Source organism: Plectropomus leopardus, chromosome 22 (genome assembly GCF_026936395.1).
Source record: "Plectropomus leopardus strain MGB_pleo_1.0 chromosome 22, ASM2693639v1, whole genome shotgun sequence".
Classification (NCBI taxonomy): domain Eukaryota; kingdom Metazoa; phylum Chordata; class Actinopteri; order Perciformes; family Serranidae; genus Plectropomus; species Plectropomus leopardus.
The window spans coordinates 25,109,525-25,132,858 of NC_142197.1; the positions used below are offsets into that span (position 1 = coordinate 25,109,525).

Below are 23,334 nucleotides of genomic sequence, written 5' to 3' on the forward strand. Positions count from 1 at the left end.
GTGTGTGTGTACGGGTGGAACAACAAAGTGCCTCCTGCACATCTCCAATTATGGCCAAGACCCCAGCCTCGTCACACAGCATGATGCAACCGGACTACAAACCGCACAGCTAACTCACGGTCATATTTTGAAGTGTCTGTAACGTCATTTTCAACTCGACCAAAGCGTCTAAAACAAAAAAAATTCAGGACACTTGACTGACTGATGGAGCTAACGGAACTAAATGAACACAGTGCACAGGGACACAGCTAGCTAATGAAATTAGCAATAAATTGAAGGGGCGATATGTTGACACAGGGGCGTATGTTTCGTTTCAGCACTGTGGGGCTAGTGAATAAACTATATTTTCATCATAATGAAGAAATCAGTAGATTCTGAACATTGTTGTCATTGGAGAAAAGGGAGTTAGGAAGATATCTAGAGAAAACGTCTAAAGAAAAAACTATAATTAACATACATACATTTTTTTAAATTATGGGATTTTTTAAAAACTTATTTGTCAGTTAACTGTCTTGTACTTTTTAAGTTATTTCTTGCTTATTTTTTTGTCTTTTGTCTTTCTTGCTTGTGTTGGTGGGACTCAAAACATGGCAAAAGGGCAATGATCAACTTGGTAAGAAATGTTCCAGAATTTGCAGGTTATTAATAGATTTCACAATTTAAAAAAAAAAAAAAAGCTGGGGGGAAAGTTATAATAATTGCATATTTAATTTGTGTTGTAAAATTATTACAATTGTTAAACATTTTCACACTTTTATACCTGGGTAACAACTGTCATGGCATTGTACGGGCAGTTTCTGCCTCAAGATAGTGTAACTGTGACATCAAGACAACACAGCTTGTTTTCAAGGTATCTGCATATGGATTGAGAGTATTTTAAAGTAAATTGAGAGTTTTGATACTTTCTCAGAAATTATATATTACTTATACCTGCATTATAATAAAACTAGAATTACCATGTTGCGGTTGTATAACTCCGTGCACCAGTCAAGTTGCTCTTACTGTTCACTCTTACATACATCTTACCCCCACCAGCACAGAAGATCTCAACAATCATCACAGTTTCAAGATTAGTGTCACCATCCAGTATCTGACCAAAGTCCCCCCTTCTGTTCCTGAGATAGGACTCTGAGTACTGGACAGAATTTCTTTTTTCAGAACATTTTTTTCAGAAGTTGATATAAAACATTACTTGATTATTTTTTCCTATTGGACATTTCTGTGAAAGTCTTTCATAATTAGCCAGTATTATTGAGTTCTGAGAGGTCACAGTGACCTTTGACCACCAAATTCTTGTCAGTTCATTATTGAGTCCAAATGGAAGTTTGTGCAATATTTGAGGAAATACCCTCAAGGCATTCTTCAGATATTGCATTCCCAAAAATGTGACGGACGCAAGGTCACACAGACCTTGACCTCTGACTGCCAAATACTTATCAGTTCATTTTTGAGTTTGTGCCAAATTTAAGGAAATTCACTCAAGGCCTTCTTGAGATATTGAATTTACCAGTATGAGATGGATGGACCTTCACTTACGACCAAATTTTTATTAGTTCATCCTTGACTACATGTGGACGTTTGTGCCAAATTTAGAAAAAAATTCCTCAAAGTGTTCTTGAGATATTGTGTTCTAATGGAACAATATGGGACTTTTAACAAGATTAATTTAAACTTGCTACTAAAACTTGAATAAATAAATCCAGAACAACCTCAATGTAGATGGAAAAAAAACTGTGGAAAGCTGTTTCTAAAATGTTTCTACCACATGCCTGCACAACACAACAGCACAACACGCACAATTGTAAAAACTCCTAATAAACCTTTAATTTGAGCTGTTTGTACAATTGACAAATTACATTAAAACGTCTGTATCTTCTTAAATGTCTGTAGTATTGTACACCTCCCCCCTCTGGCTAGCAGGTTAGGGATACCGGTAACTCCAAACATACAACGCAATGGAAATAAAGCTGCATATAATAGTACATATTACAGATATATCAATGTACAGTGTTTACATAAAATACATCAGAGGAAAAGGTTGCATCGGCGAGGATGCATTTAAAGGTGAATCACGAGGCTGGAGAAGTGCCGTCGCATCAAACCAACATTTACAGTCAGCCTCGATACAGTCCGTGCGGGCTGAGACGCTGCAGGCGCACCGTTCTGCTGGAGACGTACAAAAATAGATTACAGTGATGCACTATCGACTGGCTTATTTCGGAAAGTGTTCACTTTATTTTTGTTATTTTTACACATCCTCACAACTGTCTGGAAGCGGATGTAAGGTCGATCCTCGATGGAGAAAAAAACAAAACGTTATGACACATATGTAACAGGTCTAGTGACATTAAAATAGTACATCACCACAGCTGATTTAAAAAAAATAATAATAAATAGAGAGAAGCATTTGGTTTAATATCAAAGGAAACTGCTACAAAATACCCAAAATTTGAAGATGTCTACCAAAACTATCTATGGCAGGCCTTACTCACCCTTTAAAACAGTTTCAACATTTCAGAAATTCAGTACATTCTCCAGCAATGCAGTGCCAGGTTAAAAAAAAAAATCACAAATTTAAGGCACAGTTGGGGTTTGCCTGCTGCAAAAAAATGTTGCTGCAGGATTTTGAACATTTTGAAATGTGCATCATTTGTACAATTTCACACTGCAAATACTGAACTTTCAATTCACTGCATTAAAAAAAATTGAATTATGTCTGACACCTCCTGGAGTTTTTTTTTAGCTCAATACACAGGTGCCTTAAAAAAACACAAGCAATCAGTACAGCCTTCTTACAGGGGCTGGAATATTTGGGATCGTGTAGTGACCCTTTGAAACCTGAGCAAACTGGCTTGATTTCTTTCAAAAACATGGTAAGGAGGCAATAAGCAACAAAAGAAGAAATATTCAAATGTTGGTGAGAAATTAGTAAAATGTACAGGAAAATTACCTGAAATTTTTTTTTTTTAAATCCCAAAATCTTAAATATGTAATTATGATAATTACACATTTTTTTCCTAAAACTTCCCCCTAGATTTTCTTTCCCTAGACAGTTTACTCCAGCTTTTTCTCACCTTGACAATTATTCCTAGCCTTTTTCCACTCTTGACAAAAATGTTCTAAATCTACTAATTTCTTATTAATCATAATAATCATATATTTTTACCCTAGGCTTTATCCCCCTAGACATTTTCCCCAAGCTTTTTTATCCCATGACATTTTCCCTTAGCTTTGTTTCACCCTTCACAAAATGTCCTTTATCTACTAATTTCTTATTAATTATGATAATCCTAGTTTTTCCCTAGCTTTTTCCCCCCTACATTTTGTTCCCTAGATTTTTTTCCACAGAATTTATTTATTTTCCCCTTGACATTTTTTCCCAAGAATTTTTTGCCTGGACATTTTTTTTAGCTTTTTTTCACCCTTGACAAAAATGTTCCAAATCTACAAATTTCTTCTCAATTATGATAATCAAATATTTTTCCCCTTGATTTCTTCCCCATAACTTTTTCCCTCTAGATGTTTTTTCCTACCCTTTTCCAACTTGAAAAAAGTGATTTTTGATATCTACTTATTTCTTTCAATTTGTGGTACATTTATTACTGAGTTGCCCTTTGCCTTTTTTCCCATGTTTCTTAAAAGAAAAAAAAAATCATACCAATTGTCTTAGTGTTAAAAGGTTTAAATACTTGTGAAAGGCATCTGAAAGCAGCACAAGAAAAGTTATGTTGCTCCAGGATTCAAAGGGTTAAAAACTGTCCTCTCAGTACGCCTTAGGACAAAAAAACGAGTGTTAGCATCATCACAAGAGGCTGACATGATCAGAGACCAGTACTGACAGCTTTAGGTCGTATCATGACGGAAAACATCAGCATCACCGGAGTGAGACGAGGTTTGGAAATTCGACGAGGGGACTCGCCGACAGTGAAAGTGACCCGACTTGAAAGAGGTAAGTAATAAACATAGTAAGAAATAATCATAATTTGGGAATATACTGTATTAGATCTGGAGAAAAAAATAAAAAGCTTCAGGTGACTGTTAAAGGTCCCTGATTGTGATATATCGTTAAAAAAGTTTGAGAGCACTGCTGGATGCTAGAACTAAAAAGGGAAAGAAAAGGCAGTACATGGAATACATGTGACAAACGCAGAGTCGTCCCTGCTCTACCAGCTGGACTGCCGTGTGTGTCGGTGCTGCGAGCAGCCAGAAAAAACGTATGGTTTGCTTTGAATACGGAGGATGTAATAAAGCTTGTGCCACCATTCACATGTATTTACAGCACACCCTCTACAAGTCCGCTCATGCCCTTCCTCGCTTGGCTAAATAATAATAATCTGAATAATAACACCTGGGGAGTACATCGAACATCTTCGGGGAAATCAACACCCGCACTGTGTTGCATTGAAAGCTTACATAGAGGCATACTCTGATACATGCAGCCATTTCCATACATGAGCTCCGCTGTGGCATCGGTTTGAGGAGGAGCAGGATGAGGAGGAGGGAGGGTCGGAGTCTCTGCACACATCTTAAATATTCCAGAAGAGCTTTGCTTCCATGTTAAATCCACGACATTTTAATACAAAGGTTATTGAAAACAAACACCGCATCGCTCAACAACTTGCGATCCTGTGTTGGAAAAACGAAATAAACAAACAAACGAAAAAAAAAAAGCTCTCCCGAGACGCAGACAGAAGTCTTCCCCCATTATAAAGCAGTGAGGAGCAGCAGCAGAGCGGTGCTGTCGCGCGGGGAGGCCGCAGACGACACATCTGATCTCATGAGAAGCCTGAAGAGTTGGCGGAGCTGCGCTGCTGCAGGCGGGGCGATGTGTTCGTGGAGCTCGTGGTGTTGGCGTGGAGGCTGGAGGCCTTCAGAGGCGTGCTGCAGCCTTGGGCCTGCGGGAAGCGCTGGTGGTACCGGTCCAAACGCAGGTACTTCACAGTCACCAGCTTACCTGTTAAAAACAAAAGCAGAAGCACGTCACTGACCAATCACTGCAGTGCTCTCCAACACAGGCGCTGACATCACATCAGAGTTTACAGCTTCCACAGACGGACGCTACAACAACACTCAGCCAACACCTCAACCAGCCAGTCAGAAGCTAAAGGCAGAATGCAGCTTTTACGTGTTTTTCGTTCTTCATTTTTTGATCATTTTGACTGTGTTCATGCACATGGCATACTTTTAGGCAAGATTGTGTATTTTTGTTATAAATTTGAATTTCCAGCTCAGCTCCTACAATAAGTCTAAAATACACTGTGGAAACTAAATAGTTGCATTCAGACTGTTAAGGTCAAAAACTGCTCCACTGAAACCCATTCAAACTGACATTTTTGATCAATCAATCAAAGCATCAGCAATCTTTGTCGGATTATGTCATTTTCACCATATCTGGCATACAGAGAAAATACATGCTATCTCCACTCGGTGCGCTTTCACAATCAATGTTGCTGCTAATCATTAACATATCCCAGGCTGTGATCATAAAATCATTTTTTGTGGCATCATGACAAAAACTTGGCATATTAAGGGTTAAAATTCTGAAAATTAATGAATAATTGATATTTGTGATTAGGAATGATGTTTAAAAATAAATTCAGTGAAAGTAAAAAATCATATTAATGTATAACATTTTTTTAAGCTTGATTCTGAAAGCTAATTTTGTGCACAGAGAAATATGAGTGTGTGTAATATTAAAGCAGGCCCTAAGGGGTTAATAATACTGTGAAAATGTTTGGTTTGTTCCATCATAAGCTGTGTTGGAGAGCTGCTGACTGTTGTTACAAGCTTTAGTTGAGCACTTTAAATAACAGCAGAAGCTGTGTGGGTGTTCTGCAGCTACAGGTGAGAAGATGAGATACAATAAAGAGCGCTCAGTTTGAGCGCCATGTCCATAAGACTAAAGACTTCACCACAAAACACCAGACACCACAGCACTACTACTACACGGCCTTAGAGCACTGTTGCTCAAAACACATCCTACTGACTGCCCACTGCTCCTGATTTACTGGAAACAAACTCAAATCTTTATGGAAAGGGTATCTTTAGTGGCAATTCCATTATTTTTTAAGACCTTCTTCCATTGTTGTTAACAGATTTTTAAATAAATCTATGTTTAGCAATATGTTGATAGTGAGTAAAAGGGCTCTCATGAGAAAAACGTTGACAGCAGATGTGCCCGAGGTTGAGGGCAGGATCGATGTTATTCATGATATTTATGCGCCGGGGAAACTTTAATTTGTTGTAAGAACAAGTTTAAAAGCTGCTGGGTACCTCGGCCTAAACATGTATCCACATTCAGATCAGACTTTGCTTGATCTAACAGGATATAGTCATAACATCACTTCCCCTAACTTTGAGCTACTGAAGTGTTATTATTGTTATAGAATTTATTCAATTGTTTCGTATTATTATTATTCCGTTTATTTAGTTCCTTTTCTGAAACAATATCTAATTCTGTTTTACTTTACATATTGATTTTTACTCAGAGGCCTATATGAACATGTACAGAATTGTGAATATTGTGAATATGCAAAATGTACACAAGCCAGGAGAAGTAATGGTAACAAATCTAAGTGTATAGAGGTACAAGAAATAATATTTTGTTTTTTACTTTTGTACTTTTGTTTCTTCCCTACCACAATAATATTATCAATTTATCAAGACACAGACTGTTCTGTCTTGTTTTTTGGTTTTTTTTTTGTTCTAGGTTTTTTTTTTTTTTTTTAAATCTTCAAAAAAACAACATTATTTTATCTCTTTCCCACTTTAATGTTCTGAAGAGAAAATTAGGTAAGCATGCTGTGCTGCATAATGTGCACCAATTTAAATAAATAAAGAACTAAAAAATACAGCCAGCTGAACTTCCTGGCTGGTTTATCATCGTCTCATCTGTCGGCATAGCAACAAACCCGCATCAGCACAGTTAGAGTGTGACTTACCATCAAACCAGGAGCCATGTAGTGCCTTGAAGGCTCTCCCTGAGTGTTCTGCAGAGAGACACTTGACGTAGACGCAGCCCTGTGGAGAGAGCAGGAAGCACGGTGTGACATCACTGCAGCCGACAGCACTGACGTGTGACATCCGCGTGAGCTCATCGCTAACGGGACAGAGCCTACCTCTCGGGAGTTCTTGTCTACAGCGATGTGGACGATGCCGTCGTTGTCATTGCACTTCTCCAGGATGGCCTCGTGGATGGCTAGATCCCAGTTCTCCCCGACCTCCCTAAAAAACAGCAAAACGAAACAAAACAAAAAAAAAAACAAGTTACAAACAGGAAGTCAAGGGAGGGAGACGTTTGGACGCTGCTGACGGCAAGTCAAACAGGTACTCACATGACAGGGTCAAACATGTTTCTGATCTTCAGACATGGAGTCAGGCTGTTGGGAGGTGAATTCCTTCGGTCCAGAGGGAATGCTGAGGAGGAGAAACAGCTCAGTCAGCATACGGCTGCTTGTCTACAGTCCACTGTAAACTTACGCAGTCACACTGAGCTTATGTGTTCCTGGATCTGAACACGCTCAACACGACACACGAGCGGCCCGTAACCTAGTAACTCACTCGCTCCTGCCAGGTTGTGCAGAAGGAGAGGGAGAGAGCGCCGTGCTGCTGTCAGAAGTTATTTGTTATTTATTTTTCACAAAAGAGAAAATGCACTTGCGGCGTGAGAGTGTGTGAAAAGTCTCACTTGCATGTGTCTCATACATGTGAGAGTTGGCAGCTCTGTCAAGTTACTATATTCATCATTTTTGTGTATATTAAAACAGCTGCTCCATTAACATGTGCATGTAAACACCAGAACGCATTAGAGGATATCCCATGTAAACAGTTGACTTGAAATCTTCAATCAGGTTGAGAAAAAGTGTGCATGTAAACACAGCGAGTGATGCTGTGCTGCTCTCCATCCATGTAAATGTCTGTTTGTGAAAGAGTCAGTGTGTGCGTGTCACCTTTTCCCTGCCAGACTTTGGAAGGCATCTGGGAGGTCTTGTCACAACTGAGAGAAGGCTGGATCCACCTCCAGACCAGAAAGTCCGCTCCACCGATCCTCTGAGTCTCTTTTCGAATCCGGCTCTCGTTGGCTGAGAGGAATTTCACAGCGCGCTCCCAGATCTTCTTCATTTTCTTCCTGTAAAGCATCAACATCACACCTACTGACATGTCTTTCTCACCTTGGCGGTTGTTTACAATTTTTAAGGGCAGTTTCCCAGTCACGTTGGTTAAAACTTTGTAAAGCAAAATGAAATATAATCAGTGAAATACTGTATACGTCAGTTTTAGCTTGATGGGGAGGTGAGCTGAGTAAATGTGTTTTCAGCAAGGATTTCTTTCCTCTTGGTGCAAAGAAAGAGGAAAAACACATGTAAAAACTGCATCATTCATCACTTCCATTCATTCAAACTGTATTTGCCGTATGGCAGCTCTTATTTTGGGCTGGGATATTTTTACTGGTTTATGTGACATACAAAAACATAACATACGACAAAATGAACATGAAGATATGTTAAAAGAGAAAATAAATAAGTAGATAAATAAATAAAGAATTCTAATAAAAAGATAAAGAAAATGAAACAGAATGAACAAATAAATAGATGGCAAAAAGGGGGGATAATTAAATAAATTCTATCGATAAAATAATATAAGAGTAGAAAATAAGTAGAGAGGCAAACAAAATAAAACACTTGTTGTAGACAAGGGTATTGGACCAAAACATATACACGTAGACAACCCTTAACCCTTGTGAGATGTTGTATCTGGGGATACAGGACAGGATACAGATGAAGTTGTGTGGGTACTGACCGGTCCTGAGGCTGAACCAGGGAGTCTCTGACATGGGGGATGGGCAGGTAGGGCTGCATGTCCTGGTTCTCTTGACAAGCTTCACTGTGGCTCCTCAACACATCTGAACAACAGTGTCAGCAAGAATAAAGGGTTAAATCGTGAGGATAAGATACAGAAACCTGAAAGTCACTGGCTAACAAATCAGCTGGACATACAGTATGCTGCACAGCAACCAGACTTTCAGAACAGGATCTCTATGGACATAACGAGAACTGTGTATTAAACACGTCACAGTGTAGCTGGACAGTCAGCTGACAGTTGGTGGTCCTTACCAATGATCCTCTCCACCATGTCGTACATCTGCCTGGTCTCCTCCTCCTCTCTCCTCCAGCGATACTTCATGTAGCAGACCACGCTCCACACACAGCCGACCACTGCACACACAAACACAGGCTTAACCTTTAGGGCCCCCCTTCATATTACACACACTCATATTGTTCTGCGCACAAAGTGTGCTTTTCAAAATCAAGCTTTTCACAAAATATGATACATTAACACGATTTTCTACTTTCATTGAGTTAATTTTTTAACCAGCATCAGTCATAATCGTAAATATTAAATATTAATTCATTTTCAGAATTGTAACTCTTTACACGCCAGGTTTTTGTCATGATGCCACTATGTTTTTCGATGAAAAAACACAACAGATGAATCTTTTTCAATATACTACATGCTAATTAGATTTTTTTTATTATTATCACAGCCTGGGATATGTCAATGATTTGCAGCAACACTGACTGTGACAGTGCACATGGTGGACGTTTTTATCTTAAAATGTTTAAATCATTCAGTAATTAAGTCTTTTATAACTTTTATATTTGATCTCTTTCTTCTTTTATTGTAAATATGTATCCTTTATTATGTTTTAATATTTTATTGCTCTGTAAAGCACTTTGAATTGTATGATATGTACTCTAAAAATAAAGCTGCCCTGCCTTGGAAATAGCATATATTTTCTCTATATGAAAAAATATGGTCAAAAAAATGGTCATCAAGTGGAGAAAAGCCAAAATGACAAATTCCACATCAAAAGCCCAGAATGACACCAAGAAATAATACAATGCATGTTTTTATGCTTTGATGGCTGTGGGAACACAAATGTCAGTTTGAATGAGTTTCAGTGGAGCATTTTTTTAACTTAACAGTCTGAACAATTTAGTTTCCACAGTGTATTTTAGACTTACTGTAGGAGCTGAGCACAAAATTCAAATATTACACAAAAATAGACAATCTTGCCAAAATGTCATATGCATGAACACAGCCAAACTATCCAAAAAAGAAGAATGAAAAGTGTGTAAAACACTCCAAACAGTCCCTGAGGGTTTACTACCACACAGTCTCTTGTCTTTTGTTTGATATCTTGTGTCTGTAAAAAATGTAGTTGCACTCTGCAGATCTGTCGTTAGCTTGTCTTACTGTATCACTTGAATGCTGCTGTCACACTTCATGTTTCTCTGATCCCCTTAAACTTTAAAACTTTGCATGGAAAACATTGAAAATTCACATGAACGGCCAAACCCAACTCACTGGGATAAATCTGTCTCGAGTACTGGAAACACGTCTAACAGCTGTAGGTGCACTAATCAATTACTGTGCTTGAAGGACACACTCTTTGCTGTGATTTTTCCCTTCATGTCTCTCAGGCGTCCTGCTGTTTATGTGCTGTGGCCGACTCACCGACTGCGATCAAGAAGACTCTGCTGATGACAGTGAGGAAGGCTCGTCTAAAGCGGCAGGTGAAGGGCATCTTGGGATGTGTGGACTCCAGCCGAGAGACCTCAGACACATCCAACAACGGCTCATCAGCTACTTGCCCCGTCAGCCTGCACACACGCACACGCACACACAGTGATGTCACATGTGGGGCACGTGATCAGGATGAATGTGTATGTGGTATATTATTTTATTGATCTATTTTTAAATTTTAAGAATTTTTATGTATTGATATTGTAATTATTTATTATGATCTTTGTAGAAGATCTTTGTTTACTCTCATGTATGTATGTGTTCTTGTTTACCTGACATATTTTATGTTTTTATTAAATAAAGCTGTAAAAAAACAAAAAAAAGGGGGGGGGGGGTTTATTACCTTATTCCAACGTCCTGTCCTGTCCTGATGATCCACTCCAGAGATGTAAGAATGAAGTTTTCAAACTCCTGATTCTGAGCCTGGACAGAGACAAAGGCACTGATGAGAAGAACTGTACTGATCTGTGTGTCCGCTTCCTTAAAGTCCCACTCCGAGGGGTCCAGCTTTATATATACTGCTATTAGATAATCTCCCACACTCTTTTAGCTGACTGAGAAAACATCCATCAGTTTGCTCCATCGTAACTGCAGTGAACGCTGCTCTCCACTGCACACGGAGGTGTATCTTCAGCCTGTTGTGTACCTCTGACCCTTTTCACACAGTGATGGCTACTTCAAGCTGCTAAGTCCCATCTTTACACCTCAATTGCATTTTGACACAGAAACAAACAACATGCCTCGACAGTGTGTGATTTTAAACAGTCAGTGCATATACATGATATTAGAAAAAGTGGAATTATTGTGTTAGTCCAACTAAAACTGGGCTTTTAAAATACATGTAAAAATGTTAGTCTGACTGAAGTCGGACTAACACACCCAGATAATGCAATTGGAAATCCATTTCCTCTGTCACGTAAACACGTCAGTCAGACTTTTACTGGACTAGGCAGCTTGCACATGCCCCTTGTTGCCGAACCAGCCTCCCTCAGTGGTTAGGGATGGGGACTGTTCATTACTTATGAGGGGGGAAGGGGTGCTGCAAAATAGGTCAGGCATTTTAAAAAATTAAGCACTGAGGAGGGACTTGTTTTTTAATTTTGGCTCAGTTGAGGGACATTGTACAAGTATTTTATATTCCTTTTATATAAAAAAGTCACGCCCCAGCCACCCCCTCCTCTGATAAATAAAGTAAAGTCCCACAACACCAGCAGGGAAGCTAAGTGATGTCCAGCTGTGGACGGAGCCAAAGCAAAACATAGTTTAGCAACCTAAAAAAAAAAATCAATATCAGTTTAAGTGCTGACTGTATTTGAATATTGTCTCCTCTTTAGCTTCCACAACAGCTGATGGAGGCAGCGGACAACTCTGTCCACCTATTGTGTGATCGAATCTTTTGACACAGAACAGCAAGGCAGCAAAACGGCTCAATACTGCCACCTTGAACAGGCAGTGCAAAAGGGGCTTCTGTTTGTCTCATCCTGTGCTAATAAAAAAGAAAAAAACAAACTGGTAAAGATGCTCAAGCTGTCAAATTCCTGGAAATAAAGCCAGAAGTTTGTTTTATTTATGAATGTTTATTTACGCTTCAAGTCAGTTTTTTTGACAATACATGCGTAAATGCGAGGCCTTGTATAAAGGCACTATATATATATTTATTTATCTTCATTTTGCAATCTAGCTGGAGTCAAACAGCGGGGTTTATGTTGTTTGTTATGCACTGGAATTAAAAAATCCATGTTATCCAATCCCTTACTTCGTGTACTGTGTAAATCAGAGCGTTGCTGTTTGGATATTTGTATGTTTTTGTGTTGATATGTACTGACTGTGAAAACCAATCTTCCTCTGGGACAAATAAGACCATCTATCATCATGGAGCGAGAGAGAAACACTGATGCTATATCCTGCCTTCACACTGGACCCAAAACATCTTATCCAAAGGAAACAGGCTGGATATACACTCTGCTGTATGAATGCAAAGTGACCCTAGTGCAAAGTTTACTTTGCTAAAAAAATGTATATAGAATATCACGCTCCCAGGTAATCCCATGGTAACTGTGAACCACAAACCTTGTGGTAGAGTGTGATAACTAGAGCCCAACCAATACTGAATGGTTTTGAGCTGCGGACATTGATATTAGGGAGTAAAAAATTCCAAATTTGACATACCAGCGATGATGTGTATATATGCAATTATGCAATGCAATTATGCCTCAGTTGTCAGCTACTTGTGACAAAGGTAATGTAATGCAGGTGAGATATTTTAAAGCATGACAAACTTTTACTGTTAAAAAATGAAATCAGCACACTGAAATAGTTAACTTCATTAGGAATTTGAACATTCTAAATGACTCCAAGTGTCTTTTTCTGCGTCGTGTTCTGTTCAAAAATAAAGTTTGCATATCGTGCAATATATAAATGTATACCAATACATCTGTGATGGGCCAATATCGGCTGATAATAGCCCGCACAGAATCACTACTTTACACCACAGCTCTTGTTTAAGGTTTCTTTTTTGTGCAGGCAGGGATGTTCGTGTGTGGACGTACCCGTAAATATGCAGAGGCCTCCTCCATGGACAGACTCCTGTTTGGATGCTGCTGGTCTCCACAGTCATGCTGGCCTGCAATCACAATATCAAACCAGCAGTGAAGAAAAACTCCTGATCTTGTTTACATGATAAAGGGACTGTGCACTATGACATAAACTTTAAATCATGCCAGATTCACTGTATACATGGATCATTTCAAGTACGAGAGTAAAGTACTCTGAATTAAGAGCTATATATTCAGTTACTACTCAGGTGTTTGACAGTCACTTGTTATATTACACACACCTGGCTCTCTCTGAGCACAACATGCACTTTTCAAGCTTTAAAAATATTAAGAATTCATATTATTTTCTACTTTCATTGAGTTAATTTTTTTAACCAACATCAGTCTTAATTATAAATCTAAAATATTCATTAATGTTCAGAAATTTACAACTTTAAATGCCAGGTTTTTGTGATAATGCCACTGTTTTTAGATGAAAGAAACAACACTAAAAAGTGTATTACAATATACTACATGCCAAGTAGCTTTTTTTGCTGATCACAGTCTGGGATATGTCAATACATAGCAGCAACATTAATTGTGACAGTGCACCGAGTGAAAACAGCATGTATTTTCTCCATATGCCAAATATGGCAAAAAATAAACTAATATTAAAAGTCCAGAATGACACCCAGAAATAATACAATGCATGTTTTTATGCTTAAATGGCTGTGGGTTTCAATGAGTTTCAATTAAGTTTTTGACCTTAACAGTCTGAATGTAACTATTTAGTTTCCACAGTGTATTTTAGACTTAATGTAAGAGTTGAGCTGGAAATTCCAGGATTAAACAAAAGTAAACAGTCTTGCCAAATTTTACGCGATATGCATGAACACAGCCGCAATTACCAAAAAAAAAAAAAGAATGAAAAGCGTGTAAAATGCACCAAACAGTCCCCAAGGGTTAATAACAGAGTCACTATCAAGGAGCTGCAGTGTAATGCTGGCAGCAACTCAGTCAATGGTCAGTCAGAGCGGAAAGATAATAGCTACCAGCAACTTGGGCCAGGTGGTCATGTAGCTTCAGCAGCAGCTTCAGGATCACGTCCTTCTCCGTCTTGTCCTGCAGACAATAAACATTTAGTGAGCACACTCTACCAACTCCTCTTACTTTGTTACTTTGTAGACCCTTCTGATGACAATTTCATAGCTGAAATTGGATTCAAACCTTCCAGAAACCCTGAAAAATGTTATCTTGTAAAGATTACCCGATCACATTTTTGATCCTAATCAGTGGTCTTTAACATTGAGTAAATGCTGTTACCAGATCTAAACCTATGCATATGTTAGCTTAAATATTGATTTAGTATGTATCAGAGACATTGAAATAATAGCTGTGGATGGACACTAAACCTGACGCACACAATTTTCCTCACAGAATAATATACCTGCAATATGACAAAGTATGTACTGTGTATCAATATTTCACCATGTTATGATGAATTCGTGGAGAAAACTGTTCTCTTTCAGCATGCCTCAACAGTAAACGGAGAATCCAAAAAGAGGTGAACATTCTTCATGAACTGAAGTCACTGGAGATTGCGATTCTCTAAAAAGTTAAAACATAAAACACTTCTGCCTACAAGTAGCGCTCAGAGCAGCGACTCGGCCATGCATGAAACTGTTTGTACTGACACATTTTAAACCGAAGCATTGTAGTGACAATGCATGTTTTTGGGAAGTACTGAGCAGATGACTTTTTTCTTTTTTTCTTAATTTCTGGACCTTGGCTTGTCAAGTTGCTCATTGCCTTCTCTCTGCGTTTTTTTAAAGATATCAAACCAGTTTTCTAGGGTTCCTAAGGGTCAAAACATGCCCAGATCTGCTCAGGACATCAAATTGGGCCCAAAGATTTTGTGTGCTCTTATATAAGTTTAAAACATAGCATGTTTTATTAACAGTATTCAGCAGATAAACTGTTTTTGCATTTCAGATCAGAAGCACGGCCAATTTTCAAAGTTCAATTCTTTAACATGGCAGCACTTGAGCTGCGCTCACCGCTCACATTTATGACATTTCCAATCTAATCCCAGGATAAATGTGCACGTCACATCTCGTGTGCTCAACACACCGACCAAAAACTCTGCAACACAACAGAAAAATGGGGAAAGGGGAAAATATGTACTTACATAAGAGTTGTCAAAGTCGCTGCCAAAAGGGTGGCTCTTAACTGCAACAAAGGAGACACACAGAGATACACTGAAGGAGACAGAAACATGGGCAGGCTCAGCCGAACCACAACACGGCAATGTAAAGGCACATGCTGGATCAGAAGAAGGAAAAAGTGGGTCTTCAACAATAAGACGGCGTGTTTGCAGACAGTGGAATGCGAGTGTAGCTCAGACATCACTTAGCACGTGAGTCAGTGTCTGCACATGAAACTCAACCCCTGAAACCTCAAAGCATCAGCGAGACACTTGGAGCGCTGCCATCACGCCGCAATAACATTAATCACAGTCACAAAGTTAATTCAGGACTAAATCATGCTGCATGGAGTGTGGAGAGAACTCTATTTTTAAAAGCTAAAACATATCTTTATTCCGGATTTAAAGCATATTTAGTCTTGAACTGGAAATTTTACTCGCACATTTTCACATGCACGATAGTCACGCATAATATTCAAGAAAATCTGACACCCGCCTGTTTGTTCATCATGCAAGTCAAACAAAAGCATTGACTCTTTGAAACCTAAGCAAAGTGGTTAGATTTCTCTTTAAAACATTGGGAATAAAGGCAGTAATCTACTCACCAATTTTTAAGGTCTTTTTTTATTTTTTGTTTTTGTTGTTTACTTTTTTTGTTTTTGTGCTTGTTCTCAGGTAATATCCTTGTATTTTTTTTACTAACTGAATGCTCATTTTTGGGCCATGTCTTGTTAAGTTGCTCGTTGTCTTCTCCCATGTTTTCAAAAGAAATCACAACAACTGGCAAGTGATAATCCACTGGAGATGTCCTGTGGGGTTTTCTTGTAAACAGTTTCAGTGTTTCTCATCATTTATCTCACAACCATGAACGCATGTCCTTTTAAATTTGAACCATCTGCTTTTAAACTTGCTTTGTTTACATCGATGTTTACTTTCTAAAGGTAGTTGCTGTTTGTGGCGTGCTGCTTCTTTTTCCCCCTCTGTGGATCAGTGGAACCTGCATGCAGGTGCGTCCTTGAGTGCATGCACATTTTTTGGTATTTTTTAAATTACTCAGAATTGTAAAACATCCCTCTGTCAATGCATTTTTTAAAAACATAATCTTTATATGAATTATATGACCATTATTCTTATTATTTTCTCATTGTTGACACCTGTTTGCATAACAGGTAATCTTCTGAGAGAAGTTTGCACACGGAGCAGACTCTCTGGAAGTCTGTGGAGTGCATTCAAGAGTCCCTGTGCGCTTTATAAATTCAGGATTTGGGGCAACTCCTGGCACTTGCAGACTTCCTGGAAAGGCACACTTTAAGTCTGCGAGTGCAGGAAGTCTGGACATTGTTTTTGTCCATACATTAAGGGGGACGGCTGAAAGTTTGGGCACTACGAGCCACTGCCTGGAGACTGCTGAAAAGTCATTTGCTTGATCGCAAACATATCAGAAACAACACTGTCTAGAGTCAGTCAGGTGTGGGACTGGACCAACATCCATGCCTACAACTCTTAGAGAGAGATGGATTATGTTCCTGTCGGCTAACAGGTTCTGACAAATATAAGGCAAATGTAGTGATGGCACCTGCAGGGTACACAGACTGAAAACAGGACACCGATATGTTTTGCGGCTTTGCATTTGTTAACAAGATATTGTCAATGGTTATGAGAGGTGAAGCCATGGGAGCAAGGTGAACAAAGATCATGTCAGCAGCTTAAGGCAAGTTAAGGTTAATCTTAAGGTTACTAATTTCTTTACTTATCATTTCTATAAATTATTAATTTTCCTTTTTAATTTGTTGGGGTTTTTTTTGCCTATTTAGGCTTATTTTGTAACATTTTTACTTCTTCTTTTTGGCTTATTTTCAGGAATTTACATATTTTGGCGCCATGTCTTATCAAGTTGCTTGCTGCCTTCTTCCTACGTTTCTGAAAGAAACCAGGCCAATTTGTGATAGTTTCATAGGGCTAATGCCTCGCAGAATTTAAGACCAATTTCACACACAAAAAAGTAAAAAAAAAATACAACATAATCAACACTACTTTTGTAGGATTAGGGACAATATTGCATAAATTGTTTATTGTAAGATAAACATAACTTTTTGGGGGCTGGGGTACCTTTTGTTTTCTCGACAAGTAGGGGTCGACAGATTATCAGCCTGACCGATTATCAAGGTTGATATTTGGCATTTTTCTGGTTCCCTGTATCATTTTAATGGTCATCGATAAAATTAATTAATTAAAAGGGGCAAAGAAAGTATCAGTATGGAAGTACCTTTTACTCTGTATAACCTCACAGAGCTATTTGTATTTATTTATCTTTATTTTAATTTTCACTTGACTTGCTGGAAACTTGCTGTATATGATGTTAAGGTTTTCGTTTTGATGAAGCATTTGCTTAAGATATTTAAACAAAGTTTTGTGGTGGAGCTTGTTATATTCCAAATTCCAAATATTGACAGAAAGATTTTCATTTTTATTGTAAATGCATATGGGTTCTCATATCTTTCTCATTAACTACTGATAATCTGTATCGACCCTGAAAAACCAATATCGGTCGACCTCTATTGGCAAGTGGCTTAATTCCCACCATGAGCTTGAAATATTTTCAGCATAAAATACAGGGAGCTTCTTAGGTGTTGCCTTGTAGCAGTAGCAGTTTCTGCCTTGCTGTGATTTTTTTTGCCAAATAGCCAATTTTTGTAGAATTTGCACTTTCCCATGTTATCAGTACAGTGACAGCTTGCAGGCAGACAGTGGATCCTCTGCTCTGAGCATCCCAGCTACAAAATAATCATGTTATTGGTTCCACTACCCTGATCTTTATAGCGTTAATGCAAGAGGCACTCTGTAAAATGTATCAGAAAAATGAACATAAGTTTTTATTTTGAGTTTTTACAATGTTGGATTTTTTTCTGATATCAGATATGCCGATATATAACGACACATTTGGCCAATAACCAATACAGATACCAACATATCCACTATCTCCCCTCCTAATTTTAACGATCGTCATGTCTATTCTGCAGTAGAATTGACATTATCTGGGGCGTCTGGTGGCTAAGCGGCTAGAGCAGGCGCCCCATGTACAGAGGTTGTATTCTCAGGGGTTCAATTCCAGCCTCTGCTCTTTGCTGTATGTCCCCCCCCTTCAATCTTTCCTATCCATTTTCTGCACTTTCTTAAGGTCATTGTTTTTTTACTTTTCTTTTTTGTTGCTTATTTTTATTTAAATCTGAGCAAATAAGCTTTATTCTATTCAAAAACATGGAAAAAGTAAAGTAGTTTAATTTAAAACAATTACCCTAAAAGACATCAGTAAAATGCTACAAGAAAATTACCAGGAAAATTGAAAGACAAAAATAAAAACCAAGAACAAATGTGGAAAGGAAAATTACAATAATAATAATAAAATAATAATATCTCTGTTACATAATTTCAAATATAGACTTGACATTTCCCCATACTTTTTTGGATAATTATCTAATAATGCCCTCTCTGTTTCTCCTTTTTTCACCTTTTATAAATTTCTTGTAGTTTGCAGGACATTTTTCACCAAATTGCTGATTGCCCTTTTCCCATCTTACTGAAAGAAATCCAACCAATTTCCTCACTCATCAGAGGTTTAAATTGGGGGTTGACAATATCAGATTTTTAGGGACGATTATGATTATTAGTACTTAATGAGACCGATAACCGATAATTGGAGCCAATATGCATTTACAATAAAAATGACTTTTTCTGTCAATATTTAATATTTGGAATATAACATACTCCAACACAAAACTTTGTTTAAATGCCTTGAAGCAAATATTTCATCAAAACTGAAACATTCAGCATCATGTACAGCGAGTTCCCTGCAACTTTTTTTAAAAAGTCAAGTGAAAATTTAATTACCAAATTGAATAAATAAAAATAGCTCCCTGGGGTTTTACAAAGTTTAAGTTCCTCCCATGCTGACACTTTCTTTGCACTTTTTAATAAATTAATTTTATCTGCAATTATTGAAATAAAATACAGATACAGATAATCAGCAGAAAGCCAAATATCCGCCTCAATAATCAGCCGGGCTGATAATCTGTCGACCTCTAGTTTAAATGCTTTTGAAAGGCATCTGGATGCAGCACAAAAAACTGATGTGGATGCAGGTTTCAAAGGGTTACTGTTACTGTATCTTTTACCAATTTTTTGCATTTTTGGCCATTTCCTTTAAGTTGCCCAATCCTTTCTTCCCATGCTTTTGAAAGAATTGAAGCCAATTTGCTCAGGTTGCAAAGAGTTAAACTGCACATGGTGTCAGATACTTACTGACTCCATCCACCTCCGAGGATCCAGAGCCCCTCATCCGGAGGTACATGAGGCCCAGCAGCAGGAAGAAGAGGCAGGCTGCCGTAAGCAGGAACATGGACAGGTAGTGAGCGCTGAAGCTCCCGGAGGAGGCCACCTCCTCCCGCTTGAACTGCTGGAGCAGCTCGTCCTCCGGGACAGACAGCTTGTGCTTGAGCACCGCCTGGCTGTATGAGTGGTTGGGGGCGGTGTGGTTGGAGTGGTTGCCCCTGTAGCTCTGGGACAGGCTGCTGTAGTTGGAGAAGCGCGGTCTCAACCCGATGGCAAACCGACTGCTGCTTCTGGATGCTCCGTCCTCGCCGTCGACGTGGTTGTTTTTGCCGGCCTCTCCTCCGTGGTTCTCGGTGAGGGACACGTAGATGGACTTCCTTGGAAAGTTGTGGCTCCGGGAGCCTCCCGACACCTCCGAGTCCCTTCTCTTGGCGTCGTCTTCCTCCCCCTCCTCCCTCCGGCTCCCCACCATATTTAGACTCTCAGACGGGTTAACCTGTCTGGCCGCCCCTCCCGTCTGGGACCCTCTGTGGGAAGGAAACTCCGCTTTCGGGTGGCTCCGTCTTGGCTCCAACCTCTCCCGCCGCTGCTGGTCTACGGCACCAGGGCCCCCAACCTCCTCCTCGTCCGAGTCTGAGTAATCCCCAGCTAGCTTGCTAGTGTTTAAATGAGACGCCCCACAACCATTTAAAGAGCGAGAGTTCTTCTCCGGTCCCCCCTCATTATCGTCCTCGTCCCCCGAATCGTCGTAATCCCTCCCTTCCGCCTCGGGGCTGGATCTGGCACGGACTCCCCAACCCAGCGAGACACTTCTGTGTCCGCCCGGACCCGGGGAGGAATTGTTGCTGTTGAGCGGACTAGTAGCGCCGTACTGACTCTTGCTAACCGCGCTCGGTGTCGTAACGGGCCTTATCTTCGGTTGTTGCGGGAAACCGGGGCTCCGCTCTGCCCTGCTGCTGTGGTTGAGGCCTTTTCTTTTCAGCGGAGTTTCAGCGTCAGACTCGTCGGAGCTGAAGCCGAGGACGGTGGACTTCCTGCCCGGTCTCCTGCTCGAGCTCAGGTGCGTGACGTCATGGCTGGCTGGCCTGGATCCCGCCGTGTTGCCTCCGCCAGTGGTGCTGTTGATGGCCCCGCTGCTCCGGGTTTTACCCGCTCTGGAGCCCCGCTGCTGCTGCTCTTCGCGAAGCTTCTTCAGTTTCTTCAGATATACCGGGCGCGTGTTTTCGGTGACCGGGCCTGGAGTGAAACCAAAGCGCTTTAATTCGGAGAAAAGCTCCTCATCCGTTAACTGCGTTGACGCCATCTTGGACAAAACTCTTGGAGAAGGTTGTGTAGCGGAAGTGACGTAGGGGTGAGTGGTAGTAGACACAGGGGTGCGTTCAAAGCCACCAGCAAGCTGTCGATACACGATAAGCTTGCTGAACAGGCAGTATGGTAATTTTGTGAATAAAGAGATGAAAGAAAACAAAAGTGTGTGTCTGTGTGTTTTATATATATATATATATATATATATATATATATATATATATATATATATATATATATATATATATATATATATATACTCCTGAACAAGACCAGGGAAAATTGCAAGTATTCGCATTTTGCGGTGGTGGCATCAATTTGTTTTGGCATCAAGCATGCTTAAACAAATTTTGAAGTGATCAACAAGAACAGTGGGGCTTCTCACTATGGAGTCCTTTTTGACACTTTTAGTTCTGTTTTTGAGTTGTTTCGGGCTTAGCTGATGAACAGCCTGTTTAGTTTAAATGCCGTTTTCAATATATTGCCTACTCTATTTTTTTTCTCTTCCCCCTATTTCTTCTTTTTGCATTTTGATGCTCTACTTAGAACCTGGTTACAATCCACCAGTGCGAAATGGGAATACTTGTAATTTTCCCCCAGTCTTAAGATTTTGTTCAGAGTGTGTGTATATATATATATATATATATATATATATATATATATATATATGAAAACTGTTTTTTTAAATATGAAAAATATGAAAAATTGCTGCTCAGAGCATGTCAATATGACACCCAGACCCCTTATTGAGTTAGTGAGTGTCATTCCATAATATTCAACAGCTGAGGATATTAAAAGTCATAAATGTACCAATAAACGTATTAGGAATTGTTTTTACAGTAGGGGAAAAGTGACTCCTTGTGGAATATGTGCATGGAACCCGGACCTTCATTCATACAAATATATTTTCCCCCATAAAAATACAGAATTGTGCATAATATTTATCCCACTCTTTAAATTTTATATCTTAAGATTTGAAGAGGTGATGAATAAATATGTGTGTTCTTTTTGTTTTTGTAAAGACAAAGACACAGTCAAAAAATTATTTTAAAAAAGTTCATTCACAAGTGTTTTGAGTTTTGTGAGTCAAATAAGCAATTAGATGGAAGCCAGAGATATTTTATGTCATGACTACAAAAAGCAGCAAATACAACTGACTGTTACCTTCTTATCTTATCAGATACATGTAATATACATAAGTTCAAATCGACCATTATTCATAGAATTTGAAAATTAGATTGAGTATTTTAAACTTATTAACAAATGTGTGTTTACAGTCGGTGTGCCCTTTCATGTGCATGTTTGTATTTATCTGTTAATTATTATATTATTACTATATGTATTAATATCATTTAATCTCCATCTTTTTTCACAATTCAAGATAGCACTGCATAGTCACTAGGAGAGGCCACATCGGTCATGCCATGTTGTGTTTTTTAATTCTTTTTTACATTACTTTTTTTAATACCTTGGCGGTGATTATTATTTAATATTCAAATACGTTTAAAATGCCCTTATTCCATTGGAAAAGAAAAATGTTATACGACAGATCTATCACTGTCAATTGTTCTAGTTCTTGCAAAGTTGATTTGTCATAAAAATGTCATTAAAATTTGAAGTATAAAGTCACAGTATATTGTATGTATATTGTATATAAATGATGTAATTTTAAAATGTCATAGTGTGTGCACTTCTCCTGTGCATATGCTGGCTCCCTAAAATTGCATTCTCTCTTCAAAACTTTGAGTACACCTGATTTATGATTTTGTTTCAAAATGCTCTTTTATGGTCAGTGTAGTTTCTACGAAATTCTCCTGTGGATCTGAGTGAGTCAGTTACGTTTTGAAAAGAGATGCTCTCCCCCGACAATTTTTGGGATCCAAGTCTTCACCTCCATTCTCAAATCCATGTCCCTTTGTGACGGCGATAGACATTAAACTTTTGATCAGCTGATGAACAGCCATTAAGTATTTACACACTTAAAGTCTGTTTTTAATATTTTGAAGTCTGTTGGCTTATCTCTGGAGGACTGGATAAGATTAATTTACAGGGTTTGGGGAAAAAAAAATAGACAAAAGTTCTAAATTTTTTCTAATAATTTCGATAATAAAGTTATTTGTTTTGGCTGTTTTGCAGCAGTAGGACCAAATGTGTATGTACTCTGGTAAAAAATTCAAAGATAAAAAATTCAAAAATAGAAAAAAATATTGAGTTGTGGACAAAAACATGTTTTTTTTTAGGTCAAAGTGACCTTTAATTACCGAATTGTAATCAGTTCATTTTTAAGTTTAAGTGTTAAGTTTGTGCCAAATTGAAAGAAATTCCCTCAAGGTGTTCCTGAGATATTGGGCCTATAAGAATGTGACAGACGAGGTC

General features: G+C 38.8%; 1 protein-coding gene across 1 annotated transcript; it reads right to left on the minus strand.

The window, feature by feature from the left end:
* Positions 1–1,799: 1,799 nt before the first annotated feature.
* On the minus strand, positions 1,800–20,977 carry lemd3 (LEM domain containing 3). The gene is made up of 13 exons (XM_042511688.2): positions 19,624–20,977; positions 15,310–15,350; positions 14,174–14,243; positions 13,137–13,210; positions 10,931–11,010; positions 10,519–10,664; positions 9,114–9,215; positions 8,800–8,902; positions 7,950–8,128; positions 7,335–7,416; positions 7,119–7,224; positions 6,942–7,020; positions 1,800–4,954 (listed from the first exon to the last, which is right to left on the minus strand). Exons 1-13 carry the CDS (start codon positions 20,954–20,956, stop codon positions 4,776–4,778), a joined length of 2,574 nt encoding a protein of 857 aa, XP_042367622.2. The 5' UTR covers positions 20,957–20,977; the 3' UTR covers positions 1,800–4,775.
* Positions 20,978–23,334: the final 2,357 nt, after the last annotated feature.